The 14,895-nt window shown below is 36.2% G+C and overlaps 1 protein-coding gene across 1 annotated transcript in view; it reads right to left on the reverse strand.

Annotated features, from left to right (window-relative positions):
* The window catches only part of UBE3D (ubiquitin protein ligase E3D), a 138,591-nt gene that overhangs the window by 89,398 nt on the left and 34,298 nt on the right, over positions 1-14,895 (reverse strand). The window contains exons 6-8 of the mRNA XM_015570296.1: positions 8,737-8,806; positions 7,212-7,320; positions 5,356-5,519 (exon numbers count right to left, since the gene is read on the reverse strand). Of these exons, the coding sequence (XP_015425782.1) occupies positions 5,356-5,519; positions 7,212-7,320; positions 8,737-8,806 (343 nt within the window). The remainder of the gene's footprint in view (positions 1-5,355; positions 5,520-7,211; positions 7,321-8,736; positions 8,807-14,895) is intronic.

The following is a 14,895-nucleotide window of genomic DNA, read 5'->3' on the forward strand; positions in this document are numbered from 1 at the left end:
AGACAAATACTATATGATTGCACTTACATGAAATATCTAAAACAGTCAATATTAGCCCAGCCGACGTAGCTCAGTTGGTTGAGCATCAGACCATGTACCAAGAAGTCACCAGTTCAAGTCTCGGTCAGAGCACATGCCCAGGGTTTGAACTCCATCCCCAGGAGGGGCAGGCAGGAGGCAGCCGAACAATGTTTCTCTTTCATCGATGTTTCTCTCTCTCTCTCAATTCCTCTTCCTAAAAACTAATAAAAACATATTTTAAAACAGTCAATGCTATAAATTGCATTATTCCCTCCAAAATTCATATTAAATATAAGTAGAGGTAGGGTTCTAAGCCAATGTGTGACTGTATTTGAAAGATAGGACCCTTAACGAAGTACTTAAGTTAAATGTGGTCATAAGAATGAAACCCTAATCTGATAAGACTACTTATCTTATCAGAAGAGAGACATAAGAGATCTCCCTCTTTCTCTCCATAAGCAAAGAGAGATCATGTGAGGTCACAGCAAGAAGATATTTGTCAGGAAGAGAGGCCTTAGTAGAGACCAATCCTGACACACTTTGATCTTGGTCTTCCAGCCTCTAGAACTCTGAGAAAATAAATCTCTGTTAATTCTTAAGCCATCCAGTCTGTGGCATTTTGTTATGGCAGCCCTAGCAGACAAATGCAGTCAAATTTATAAAAACAAAAAATAAGAGGGATTGTGGAAAGTGGGAAGAGAAGAGTTGTATTTAATGAGTGTAGAGTTTCAAATTTGCAAGATGAAATAGTTCTGGAGGTATATTTTACAACAATCCTATACAATAAAAGGCTATTATGCAAATTGACCAAACCGTGGAACGACTAGTCACTATGACGCACACTGACCACCAAGGGGCAGACGCTCAATGCAGGAGCTGCCCCCTGGTGGTCAGTGTCCTCCCATAGGGGGAGTGCTGCTCATGCTCAGCCAGAAGCCATGAGCCCAGCTTTGGGGCCCCGATCATGACCGGCAGGGGGCAGGGCCCCAAGAAGCCGGGCTCATGGCTGACGATGGCAGGAGCCTCTCTTGCCTCCACAGCAGCACTAAGGATGTCCGACTGACAGCTTAGGCCCACTCGCTGCGTGTTCCCGGACTGCGAGAGGGTGCAGGCCGGGCTGAGGGACCCTCCCCTCTCCCCGCCAAGTGTACATGCAGTGGGCCTCTAGTGTGAATATACTTGGCATTATCAAACTATAGACTTAAAAAAAACGGTTAAGATGGTAAATTTTATGTTATGTGGTTTTTATCCCAATGAATACACAGAATTTCAATCTTCTTGCTGAAATAAAAGAATAAAAAGATAAGAAATACAACTTCACAAATAAAAACAACCACTAATACTATTTTATACATATGAAATGCATATGGATGTGGGTTATAATTGTTTTTATTTCATTAGAAAAAGCAATAATGATGACTGTCTTAGGGCAAAAATAACACTTCTGTTTTAGAAGCAATAATTACCTATATATAGCCAACAGAGAGAAACCTAGTTAGTTTATAAAATATAATCTCTAAATTCTACTACAACTAGGGGTGAATATAATATGCCTTTAACATTTCCTCCCTCAATATATTTTGCAAGAAAATGCTATTAATACAAGAACATAGAATAGGTCTTCTAAGTTCAAATGCTCTGAATTCTTAAATTGGATATCTCTTGAAAAAGGTGGGAAGAACAAATAGCACTACTAGGTCTTGTGTAACTTATACAATGAAGAGAATTCAATTTAGCTTAAAAAACAGCAATTACAACAATACTTATTTACACTTATGATTACATTCCCCGTTCTTTTCTCTTAAAAATATGAGAACAAAGGACTTGATACCTATAAAATTCATCATTTAATAAAAATAAATCTATTCTTCATGTTTCCCTAACAGAAAAAGAGAAAGGTGTAATAATAAACATTTATATTACATTTTCTAACAAAGTTAACATGTAAGATTATAGAGATTTTGGCTCATGCCACAGTAAAATTTCTCTTCTTTGCAGGCCTAAGTACAATTTCAAGAAAATGTTGGGCTGTGACACCCAGAGGGATAAGATAGACTCAGCTGGATTTTAGGAGATAATCTAGATTAGGGTTTCTCCACTTTTGAAATTATCAGCATTTGGGGCTAGATAATTCTTTGTTGTAGGAGGTCTCCAATGCATTGTAAGATGTTTAAGAGCTTCCCTGGCTCTACCTACTAGATGCCAGTAGCCCCTCCCCCCGCCTCCCACCCCCAAGTTGTAACAACCAAAAATGTCTCCAGACACTGCCAATGTCCCCTGAGGGGAAAATTACCCCAAGACTAGAGAATGAGGACACAGATAAACTGATGAATTGGCAGATTAAACTGCAAAAGTTAACTTTAAGTCCAAAGCTAAAAAGGTAATATTTAGTATCTAAATCTGATATGCAAACTAAAGAATGTGAGTTGTAGGGTAATTGTAGGTGAGGGAAGGAGAGATTAAAAAATAGATTTCAAAATGTTAAGAGATATGTGTGTCTATTGCTAGAAAGAAAGAACATTCTAAAAATATTACTGCCACTTTTTTGTGTGAATGCTCAAGGAAATAAAACCCTAGTTACATTTGCTATTTTCCTCTTTTAGACTGCCATCTGGCAATCCATACTTCCACTAGAAAAAATTCTAGCCAACTGGACTAAAATAGTTAATGCACCAACCCATGCACCAAAAATATGCCAGGGAATCTACGGCTTCCTCAGTCATGCCCCAAAAGAAAGAAACTATCGTCCTCAGAAAACAAAAGTAAATAACTCACAGGATGCTTACACAACTTGGCAAAATTCCCCTTCTACCTTGGGGGGTAGGAGGACCAAGTCACACAGTAGCTGGAGGAAAAGCACAACAAAAGAATATGAAACAGGCAAACTAAAGTAATCAAACTCATTCTTTGGATGTCAACTCATTCCCAAGACATATGGAGTTAAAAAATAAAGAGTCCACTAATCAAATACAAGAGAACACAACCTAAATAGTCATTATATTTCTGATGTCACAGAGATTTGTTAGGAATGAATGAAATAATGGGACAGGTGTAATGATCCTTGTAACACTCCTCAGGAAAGGCAGTGCGAAGATTCTTCATAATAATGAACACAAAGTTCACCACCATAACTGAATCTACTCCCACTTCCTTTTTCTTAATACCCAGAGCTTTAACGTACAGCTGCAAATCTACTTCTGCCCACCCCTATAACGCAAAAACCGTTATCAAAACCAGAAGAAAATGACTTTTCCATATTCACAGTGAGATTTAACACACTCTTCTGAAAAATTCACATTTCAAATAAATAAAAAAAGATGATTTTAAAAGGTTTTAATAAACTTGACTAAATAAATCTAAATATGTAAAGGCACACACAGACATACATTCACACTAGTGAATAAAGAATATAATCAATGAACAACTTAAAAGTTTACTATGTATTAGAATACACACACACACACACACACACACACACACACGGCTAAACAAAGTTCCCAAACCATCAAACACACATAAGCCTCATTCTCTGATCATGCATTAATAAAACACAAGGATAGTCAAGTGAACCTATTTCATTTAGACTGGCATCATATGCGCAAAAATCTAAATGGCAGTTTGAATCAGGGTGCAAGAAAATGGGCATTTATAGAAACTTCAGTTGGAAATATAAATCCATAATATCTTTTTGCAAAACAATTTGATATTATCTATCAAAAATTTAAATGTCATACCCTTTGACTCAGCAGTTATACTTTTAAAAATCCTTATTACAAAAATAGTACACATAATCACAAAATAAATGTACAACACACACAGGACAGTACTAACTACAACAGCAAAAAGTAACAACCCGAATATCTATCAACAGAAAAATGATTAAATATTTACAGTACATCCATTTCATAAAATGCTGAGCACTGACATAGACAGAATCTCCAAGACACAGTGGTTTTTTAAGTGTAAAAAAAATACATGTACCATTCAACTTATGTCAAAATATAACAGAAAAAAGGAAAGGATGAATACACAACATACTTTTTACTTCTGGAAGGAGAAAGGATGGAGAACTTCCATATTTGACTTCATATTTGTCTCTACTGTATGAATACTTTATGAATTACATTGCTTGCATAATTCAAAGTCAAGCAATGATTTTTAAAATTTTCTTATTTACTTCCCAGAAAAAGACTGGGACCTATCTGTTCCTGGTACAAATTTGATGGAACCCATTTTAGAGTACAGGACAAGTATAACTTCCAATCTGTTCAAATAAGAAGACTCTGTTTCCTCTGCCGGGAATGCTCTTCCCAGCAATAAACCTCACTCCCTAACTTCCTTCAAATTTTCCAATTAAATATCATCTTAATCCGAGGAACCATCCTTGCCTTTTCAATATAAAATGAAAATCCTCCCCACGCCCATTTTACCACTCCCCAACTACCTCACCTAGCTTTATATTCACTAGCTGTGCTATTTACACCTGTGTCTTAGCATCCTTATCGCTAAACTAGAGGCCTAATGCACAAAGATTCATGCAAGAATGGGCCTTCCTTCCCCTGGCTGCCGGCACCGCCTTCACTCAGGCTAGAGCCGCCTTTCTGCCTTCGCTCCGGCTCAGAGCTGCCTTTCTGCCTTCACACGCTGCCCAGAGGCCCGGAGCGGCCCCGCCTCGTACCCGCTGCTCAGTGCCTGTGTATGCAAATTAACCCATTATCTTTGTTGGGTTAATTTGCATACACACACCTGATTGGCTGGTGGGCATCGTGAAGGTACAGTCAATTTGCATCTTTCTCTTTTATTAGTGTTGAAGATGGGGGTGATAATAGTATCTACCCACAGAGTGCTGTTAGACTTAAATGAACTAGAAACTCTTACATGAGAGTTGGTCTCATAGTAAGGGCCACATTAATCTTTGATATTTTTGCCTGTTTTGTTTATGATCTGCCTTCCCGCACTTAGAATGACAACTCAAGGAGGCAGGGACTGTGTTTTATTTGCTCTTGTATCCCAAATGCCTGGAAACTGCTTATCAGTACTAGTAAATATTCATAGTTGTTGAGTCTGATTTAGTACTGCAGCCATATGTAGAGACAGCTGACATTATAAGAAAAAGACCAATTGTTTTCAGTAAAAGCAAGCTTTCTGCACATTAGCATGAATCATCTATAATAATTCAATCTACTCTGAAAGGATAACATTTAGGAGTATGACTCCAAAAAGCTTCAAGTATGGAAGTGGTACAGTAGCATTTAATTCATTAATTTCTTAACACCAACATGGCAACAGAAACTAAAACATAATGTGAAATGAGAAAACAAGAGCACAACTTACTTTTCATTCCTACTTTTGATGCATGGCTGGTAGAGGACTTTGACAGCATTCTGAGCAGAACTGGAATCTGTCTTCAATATGTCTTCCAACAAGGGAAACTTTTTGACACTTCTGGAACTCACCAAAGATTCAATCACCAAACTGTCTGAGTTTAAAAGCCATAGCTAAAGATAAGGAGAGAAAAGTCCAAGTATAAGGATATCACCATCCTACCCCTATGTCATATCACCACTCAAATAAACAAACACAAAAGAAACCTATAAAAATATCAGAAAAAATATAAGAGAACCATCTATATAATTTTTAAGGAAGGTTAGTCTTTCAAAGTATAACCTTCGTAAACAACATGATAAAGTTTGAAAAAAAAAGAAGAAAAAGACAACTAGCTAGAAAGAAGTATTTAATACACATACAACAAAGTTATTGTCTATAATACATAGCACTTCTAAAAATCCAGCCCAATGGAAATACAGGCAAAGAATATGAACAGCATTAACAGGAGAAATAAGTGATAAACATATAAAAATGTTAATATAACTAGCAATAAGGAAATGCAAAATTTGTGTGCCACCCTTTTTTACTTATCAGATTGGCAAATACAAGAAGATTGATACCGCCAGTTCAGAAGAGGGCTTTGGATGGATATTCCCAAACACTGCTGGTGGAAGAGTGGGGATTTGAATGCATGTGATTCAATCAGGGAATACTCTCAGGAGACTGGGAGTAATGTAAACAGGATAAGGCGGAGGGAGGAGCCAGGCAAGGATGTGAACTCAGCTGGAGTCTGGCTCAGCCTGGTCCCACAAGGATATGATACCTAGGGTTTGTCCCACCTTGGGAAACAAGAGACCCCAGCTTCATTGCAGCTCTATTTACCAAAACCAAAAGGTAGAAACAATCTGAATGCCCATCTATGAACGAATAAAGAAAATGTGGCACATATATATAATGAAAGGAAATCTTATAATATGAGACCACGTGGATGATGAACTTGAGGACATTTTGGTAAGTGAAACAAGCCAGACGCAGAAGGACAAAAGAAAAAAAAAAATGATCCCATTTATATGAGGAATCTAAAATAGTCTAACTCATAGAAGTAGAGAGTAGAATGGGAGTTGCCAGGGGCTGGGGGAGTGAGAAATGAGGACCTGCTATAAGTATTGTGCTTATAGTTAACAATACTGTATTGTGAACTTAAAAATCTGTGAAGTGTCCCAGCTGGTGTAGCACAGTTGTTTGAGCGTCATCCCATGCACCAGGAGTGGCTGATTGAATTACCAGTCAGGGCACATGCCCGGGCTGCGGGCTTAATCCCCAGGAGGGGATGTGCAGGAGGCAGCTGATGGATGTTTCTCTCTCATCCATGGTTCTCTCTTCTCTCTCTCTCGCTCCCTGCATCTCTCTAAAATCAATAAAAACATACTTAAAGAAATCTGTGAAGTGCGTAGGTCTCATGTTAAGTTTTCTTACCATGAAACAAACAAAAAAATTCATAAGAGTATCAAATAGAAAAATAAAGAAACAGAATTCTGTTATACTGACCAAGAAAAAACATTAAAACCTGAGTGAAAACTTTGTTTTGTGTTATGAGCTTCTACAGAGCAGGAATCAGGTTGTATTTCTTTCTATATCCCTAGTATCTAGCACATAGAAGCATTTGATCATTTGTTATTAAGTTAAGGAAGTTTTATTTGTGAATTAAACTGGTATTAAAATTAAGCTGACATTAAAAAATCTTCGTTTTTTAAATCAACTGTTTTCTAGACCTGAGAATTAAGAAAAAAAGAATGACAAAAACTAAAGAATTACGAGACCCTGTGTTACTAGGGCGACAAAAAGCTGAAATAATTTCTTACCAAGACGTACGGTTTGCTGTCATGACCTTGAACACTGAATCTAAAAGTGCTTCTAGCAGAGGAGAGTTCCACTAGGCACTGAGCGACAGTGCTCTGCACAAACTGAGACCTGTTTGAACGAAATAAATTTTCACAATGTGCCTCTCATAATAACTCTAAATGGCAAGATGAGCCAAAAATACCCACAGGGTACCTAAAAGACAGAGGCACGTGCATGCCAGATTCTTCTATATGCCACCCCTTCCCTCACAACCTGTGCTAATGTGGATTTTAATATATTTTAATGTATTTGCTCTAGTCTTCTTATATCCTATTCTCCAATCCTTAATACATTTTCCACCCCAAACCTAACTGAATAAAAAATAGTATGTCAGCCCTGGCCGGTGGCTCAGTGGTTAGAGTGTCAGCCTGCACTGAAGGGTTGTCGGTTTGATTCCCGGTCAAGGGTGCGTACTTCTGTTGTGGATTCAGCCCCCTACCCATAGTTGGGGCACATTTGGGAGGCAGCCAGGGGATGTGTCTCTCTCACATTGATATTTCACTCTCTCTGTCTCCCTCTCCCTCCCTGTGAAAAGCAATGGGAAAAACATCCTCAGGTGAGAATTAACAAAACAAAAAACAAAGTATGTCAGGCAAGTCAATGTTCCACTTGTGCTGCACATTAAACAGTGAATGGCTAAGTTTAAAAAGGCCAGGCATTTCCTCCCAAACATTAGGCAGCATTATCTACAATATTTTCATTTGGATCCCCTAAAGCAGTGGTTCTCAACCTGTGGGTCCCGACCCCTTTGGCAGTCAAACGACCCTTTCACAGGGGTCGCCTAATACCATCCTGCGTATCAGATATTTACATTATGATTCATAACAGTAGCAATATTACAGTTATAAAGTAGCAACAAAAATAATTTTATGATTGGGTCACATGAGGAACTGTATTTAAAGGGCCAGAAGGTTGAGAACCACTGCTAAAGTATCAGATCTTAGGTACCTAAGAAAGCATTTATAGGAGAATAATATGAGACCCTAAATTAGGGTTATATTTAGATTGCCAAAATCATTAGACATCAATAATGAACTAAAATAAAGACATGTATACTATAGTTAACTTTTGTTTGCAAACTAAAACAATTTGAAGAAAAGAAACACTAATGGATTTAGTGGCTAAGTTCCACTTAAAAACACACACACAAAACATTAGGAAACTGAACCATGTCTCAAATTTTAAGTACATCAAATTACAACCAAAAATAATTATTCAAAAACTTATTGATGGTTAGGTTATAAGACCTTGGATATCTGGCACATAGAAACAAAAAATCTGAATTAGATTTATATGAGCACATTTGTCTATAACATCATGTAAGCAAATCATAAATAAATCCTCAAGTCTTTTACAAGTGTGGTTTGGTCCAACTAACCTTTCCAAATAAAGAGAAGTATAAATAAAATGAATTCCCAAGTAATCCATTGTACCTATCTTTTCCTACATTTGAAATTACAGAATAAATATAATTTGCTATTGTACCTTGGTATGATGGGAAAATTTCTCTCAGATGACTGCATAATCACCTCTGTCATATAAAACTTAATGGTTTCTAGAAAGAAAAAATAGAACATAAAAAATCTCCCCGTATTTTTATTGTGGGCATGTTGGTCCCAAATTATGACATTCAAACTAAATAGTAGATATACTGGTAAAATTAAAATTCTGTAAAAGTTTTTAAAAAGTGACTGAGTTTAAGAAGATAAAGCCTTGATGTCTACAAGGAGGCAGCCCTGATACTTCAGACAGCTTGGTGTCACTTCAGAAGAGCATGTTCCAAGTGCATCTGATGTAGCAAGACTCTGCTCACACATGTGGAAGATTATAAAAATTAGTCACACAGCTGTGGCCTATTATCTAGAAACTAGTCGCTTGGTTTCTGCATTTCTACAGAGTAGCTACAAACCTAGAAGTCACTGAAAAAGGCTTTTTAGTCTTTTAAAGTACCTAAAGCCCTTGCACAGATGCTGTGAACCTTACATTAGTATTTACCCAAAATTTCACTGAGTTTATAAAAGTACAATTCCCATCAAATATGGTTATCTGATTACTTAGTTTACAGAAAATTTTAAACAGTAAAGTAAATATCTCATAGAAATAAATATAAACACAACCATTTTGTATTATTTAAACATCCATGAAAAAGATGTACTCTCACTGGCAATGAAGGAAATACAAATTAAAATGAAATTATTTTTGCATCAAATAAATAAAATAATTTTAATAAGGTGCAGCACTAATGAACACATAGAGAAATGGGTACACATTCACAGACTGTTGTCAGAATTGAAAATTATATATTTCTGAAAAGTCACTTGTCAGAGGCCTTAAAAATGTGTATATATTTTGATACCATAAGAATTTATCTCAAAAGAATACTCATAGGTATCTCCAAAAATGTATCCATATAATGATGCTCATAATAGAAAAATATTGAAAAATTAAATGTCTAAAATTTAAGGATGGTTAGGTTAAATAAATAATTATACATTTAGGGACAAGAATTCTATTTAGTCATTAAAAATAATGTACCAAATAATTTGTTTTTATAAGATAAAATTTGTTCCTAATATATTTTCTAAAAAATGTTTTCAATTTCCCAATGCAGAAAAAGGCCAAAAAATCAATACTGCTTAATAGATTATTATATATCTAGAGCCATAATGAATTTATTTTTCTTTGAAGTTCATTTTCACTTTACTATTTTGAAGTCATTTTATTAAATGAAGAACTGAACCTTTTAATTTTATGAAGTGATTCCTTTTACCCCAGCTGCTGTTAAAATAATTTAACCCTATAATTTTAATCCCACAGGTTATTATTAATGTTGTTTTATACAGTTAATATTAATTTAGTGTCACCCACATATTTATCACGTTTTTACCGACCCTTCTTGAATTTCGACCATCTATCTGGGATCACTTTCTTCTAGAGGTAATATTTCTTTTAATAAGAAACCAAACCACTAGAGGTGAAATATCTGTTCTTATTTGTCAGAAAATATATTTATCTTTGTCTTGATTCTTTCATATCAGGACATTTTCACCTGACATGAAATCTTAGGTTAACTGTTTCTGACCTATGGTCATACTGACACTATCATTCCATTCTCTTCAAACGTCCGTTACTACCATTCCTGTGAAGGTGATCTGTCATTTCTCTTTGGTTGTTTTTAAGATTTTTTCTTTGCTTTTCATTTTTCTCTAGTGTCACTGTGTCTAGCTATGAATTTGTTTTAATTTATCTTTCTTGGGCCTCATATCATTAGAATTCACTGGACTTTTTGAATCTGCAGATTTTTGTTCTCCATGTTTTGTAAAAGTGTCCACAATTATCTCTTTACATATTGCCTATGTTCCATTCTACTTCTCTTTTCTTTCTAGAAGTTTGGTTAAACATGCGTTAGATCTTCTCAGAGTATAATTTATGTCCCTTACTCTCTCCTATATGCCTTCTTGTCTCTGTGTCAGATTGCAGATTTTTTTTTTTTTTTACTTAGGTATCTTATGTTCATTAATGCTTTCTCCAAATAGTACTTACTCTGCCATTAAACCACTCACTGAATTTTACATTTCAATTATAATTTATTATTATTACTTTTAAATTTGTTTATTGATTTTAGAGAGAGGAAGGGAAAGGGGGAGAAAGAAAGAGAAATGCTGATGTGAAAGAGAAACATCAATCGGTTACCTCCTATATGCACCCTGAGCGGTGACTGAATCCACAACCTGGACATGTGCCCTGACTGGGAATGGAACTGGTGACCTTTTGGTGCACTGGACAATGCTCAATCAACTAAGCCACACCAGCAAGGACTCAATTATAATATACACACACACACACACACACACACACACACACACGTTACATATATATAAATATTTTTTATTTTTATATATTTTTTAAAAATTCAATTGTGAATCTTTTTCAAATGTAGTTTCCTTTTCCTTTTGAGCTCAATTCTGCCTTTTATATTGTTAAATATAGTCAGCATGGTTGTTTTACAGTTTACATCTGAAAATTCCAATAACAGAAGTCTGTTTCTATTGTTTCCTGTTTTTGTTCTTATTGATGAAACAAATAATAATTTACTTGTTTGCTTATTTATGTTTGGTTATATAGTGAACACTGCACTTGACAGATTTTGTGAGAATAACATGTTTTACAGTGAAGATACCTTCCTCCATAAGTGATTTGATTTTGCCAGGCGCACAGTGTTATGTCTGTACAAAGCAGAATAACCAAGTTCAAGACCTGAAATATCCTAAAGTCCCAAAGGATGGATAAGTATTCCATAGAGCTGATCTGCTTTTGATTCACCTTCACTATTAAGATATGACTCTTCAGCATCTCATATTTTTGTATAGGCACTTACTAGGTTCCCATCTTGTATAGTCTTTGATTTCTATCCTTACTTCCCAAAGCAACCAAAATAACAGTTCTAATTTTAGAGAACTGGCAAATTGCAGGGAAAAGGTGGCTTCAATTTTGTGCTAAACTCTTTTGAGTTTGCTTTTGTGGTAATTTCCACAAAATTTCCATTTATCTTGCTCCTCATTCCTTCCTGTGGGTTCCAATTACTGCTGGTATCTTTTACTTTAGCCTGAATAACTTTCCTGAGAATATTCTGTAGAGAAGATCTGCTAGTAATACATTATTTCCATCTATTTATATAAAAATGTCCTCACTGTGCCTTCCTTTTCAAAAGATAGTTTTGCTGGGTACAGAATTGTTAGTTGACAGGTGTTCCCTCTCCCTAGCATTTTGAATATCTCATTTTAGTGTCTTCTGGCTATCAATATTTCTATAAGTCAGCCTCAATTATATCCTGGAATTCCTATATGTGATATTTTGTTTTGCTCTTGCTACTCTGAATATTCTCTTTGCATCTTTAGCTTTTTCTTAATATATATTTCTTATTTCAGAGAAGGAGAGATAGAAATATCAGTGATGAAAGAGAATCATCAATTGGCTGCCTCCTGCATGCCCCACAATGGGGATCAAGCCCGCCCAGGCAATGTGCCCTGACCGGGAATTGAACTGTGACCTCCTGGTTCATAGGTCAATGCTTAAACACTGAGCCACACTGGCAGGGCTTTTCACTTTTAGGTTTTATCAGTTTGATTATAATGTGCCTGGGTGAAGTGTTCTTTTTTGTTTATTCTATTTGAAATTCATTACAGTACTTGGATCTGAAAGTTAATATTTTTCAGGAATTTTGCCAATATTTCAGCCATTTTCTTCTATAATTTTTTTCCCTAACCTTTGTTTTTCTCCTCACCTTCTGAGACTCCAATTACACATTTATTGAAAAACTTAAGATTGTACCACGAATCTCTGAGGTTCTATTCATTATGCTTTAGACTTTTTTCTTTCTGTTCTTTGGGTTGATTAATTTCTATTAATCTACTTCAGTGATTTTTTTTTCTGTCATCTCAAATATGTGGCTTAGCTAAAACAACGATTTTACAGTTACTGTAATTGTCAGCTCTGCAATTATCAACTGGTTCTTCTTTTTAAATTTTCATTTTGTTGAGATTTGCCCTTAGTTCACTCGAGGCTTTTTAAAATTCTTTGCCATATTTATAATCGCTGCTCAATACCTTTGTCTGCTAAATCTAATATTTGTGCTTACTCTGCACCTGTTTATTGAATTCTGTTGTTTTTTTTAAAATATATTATATTGATTTTTTACAGAGAAGAAGGGAGAGAGATAGAGAGTTAGAAACATCGATGAGAGAGAAACATCGATCAGCTGCCTCCTGCACATCTCCTACTGGGGATGTGCCCGCAACCCAGGTACATGCCCTTGACTGGAATCGAACCTGGGACCCCACAGTCCGCAGGCAGATGCTCTATCCACTGAGCCAAACCGGTTTCGGCTGAATTCTGTTTTTTTACTTGAGTATGAATCACTCTGTTCTATCTCTTTGCCTACAATTTCTAGATGGAAGTAAGACATCATATGGAATACATTGCAGCAATTCTGGATTGTCTTCTGCTCTCTTAAGGGTTACTGGTTTATAGATATAGCCCAGATTCACACTGTGAAATATGTCTTTCCACAGTGTGTAGCCTCTCATGACTCCACTCAGTTTTGTTTGGCCGGTTCACTGGAGAGTATGTACTGTACTTGTATCGTTTAGCTGTCAGCAAATTTGGGAAGAAGTTCTGCTCAAACACCTCAAGCCAGTAAGGCTCCCACCTTCTGCTGCTCAAGTTGTATGAGGATTGAAGAATGCAATCCGGGGTACAGCAAATCGGCAGGTCTCCCCGAGCTTTCAGTTCTTACTGAACTCTCTGCACCTATTGCATGCACGTATAGTTTAGCAGTCAGCCAGAGTTGTGCGAAGAAGGTGGCATCTCAGCCCTTCTATGGCCTTGATGCTCCCAAATATTTTATCTTTAATTTTCAGTTTCTCCTGCAACCAAAATTACTACCTGTAAACCAAAAGCTGAGTGCTTCCTGCCCAAGTTGAGGCAGGGGGCATGGCAATGCCCCCAAGAGACAAGGGTACAATTTGCCATTCTAAGCAAAAGCAATAGCAGTTTCTCATAACTAAATCATTCTTCAAATCACTGCTTCCTTCTGGTCTTCCAGCGACTGCTCTGAAAGTTTTGGATTTGTACAGTCCTGTATTTGTTTTCTACAGAATGGAACTATTCTTTATAGCACTGTTTTTGAAAGTGGAGTCCTACTAATTTACTTTCAAAGTAGAGGTGAATCTCTCTTACATAACCTCACACCACCCTCAACATACATTTGCCCCCCCAAATATACTTATATATTACATCATAAAGATTTTTGGTTAAATCAATATTCGGTGTTTACACTATGGAGATCATAATGATACAATGGCAATGTTTCCTTTCTTGCTCAGTCTTCTGTTTTTCGGCAGTGTATAATTGCTTTCTTTTTCATGTGCTTAATTTTCCGAGCACCTTTAGCTAATTCTTCCCATGTGATGAAGTGATTTGTCTCAAGATTATTTGTTTCATGTGATCAAATAAAAAAATTTATCAGTTTCACCTTACAACTGAAAACGCCTTTATTGCAATCTTCTCTCCTCCTGATTCACCCCAGGCTGTTATTCTCTAGGCCCGCTGCACATCCCTCATCCTGAGAGTTCTTTATCTTGCTCTCCTGTGTCAGATAATCTGTTTCCTAAATCCCATGTCCTCTCTCTTCAGATTGAATCCCTAGTTTTGGTGATAAATATCCTATGCTAGATTCCTAAGGAAAATATACCTTTGCGATCTATATTTTAAAATCATGTTATTTCCAGAAATGTATTTGTTATCTTCATACTTGATTCATGGTTTGTCCGTGTATGCTATTCTGGGTTAAAAATCTTTTTTCTTCTATATTATGAAGGTATGGCTTCATTATCTTTTAGCTTTCAACACTGCTGTGAAGTTCTAATTCCTAATCCTTGCCCAACTACTTCCTTTTTTTCTTTCTGGAAACTTCATCCTTGGTGTTCAGAAATTACTCAATGATGTGGCTTGGAGTAGCTTCCCTGCTATTCCTCCATTAATTATACTTGACACTTAGTGGGCCCTTTCTATTGACAAACTTAAGCCCTTGCTCTGGAAAATAGCCTTGTGATATATTTTTTGGTATTTTTTGTCCTTTGATAA

This window comes from Myotis davidii, unplaced genomic scaffold (genome assembly GCF_000327345.1).
Source record: "Myotis davidii unplaced genomic scaffold, ASM32734v1 scaffold185, whole genome shotgun sequence".
NCBI classification, from domain to species: domain Eukaryota; kingdom Metazoa; phylum Chordata; class Mammalia; order Chiroptera; family Vespertilionidae; genus Myotis; species Myotis davidii.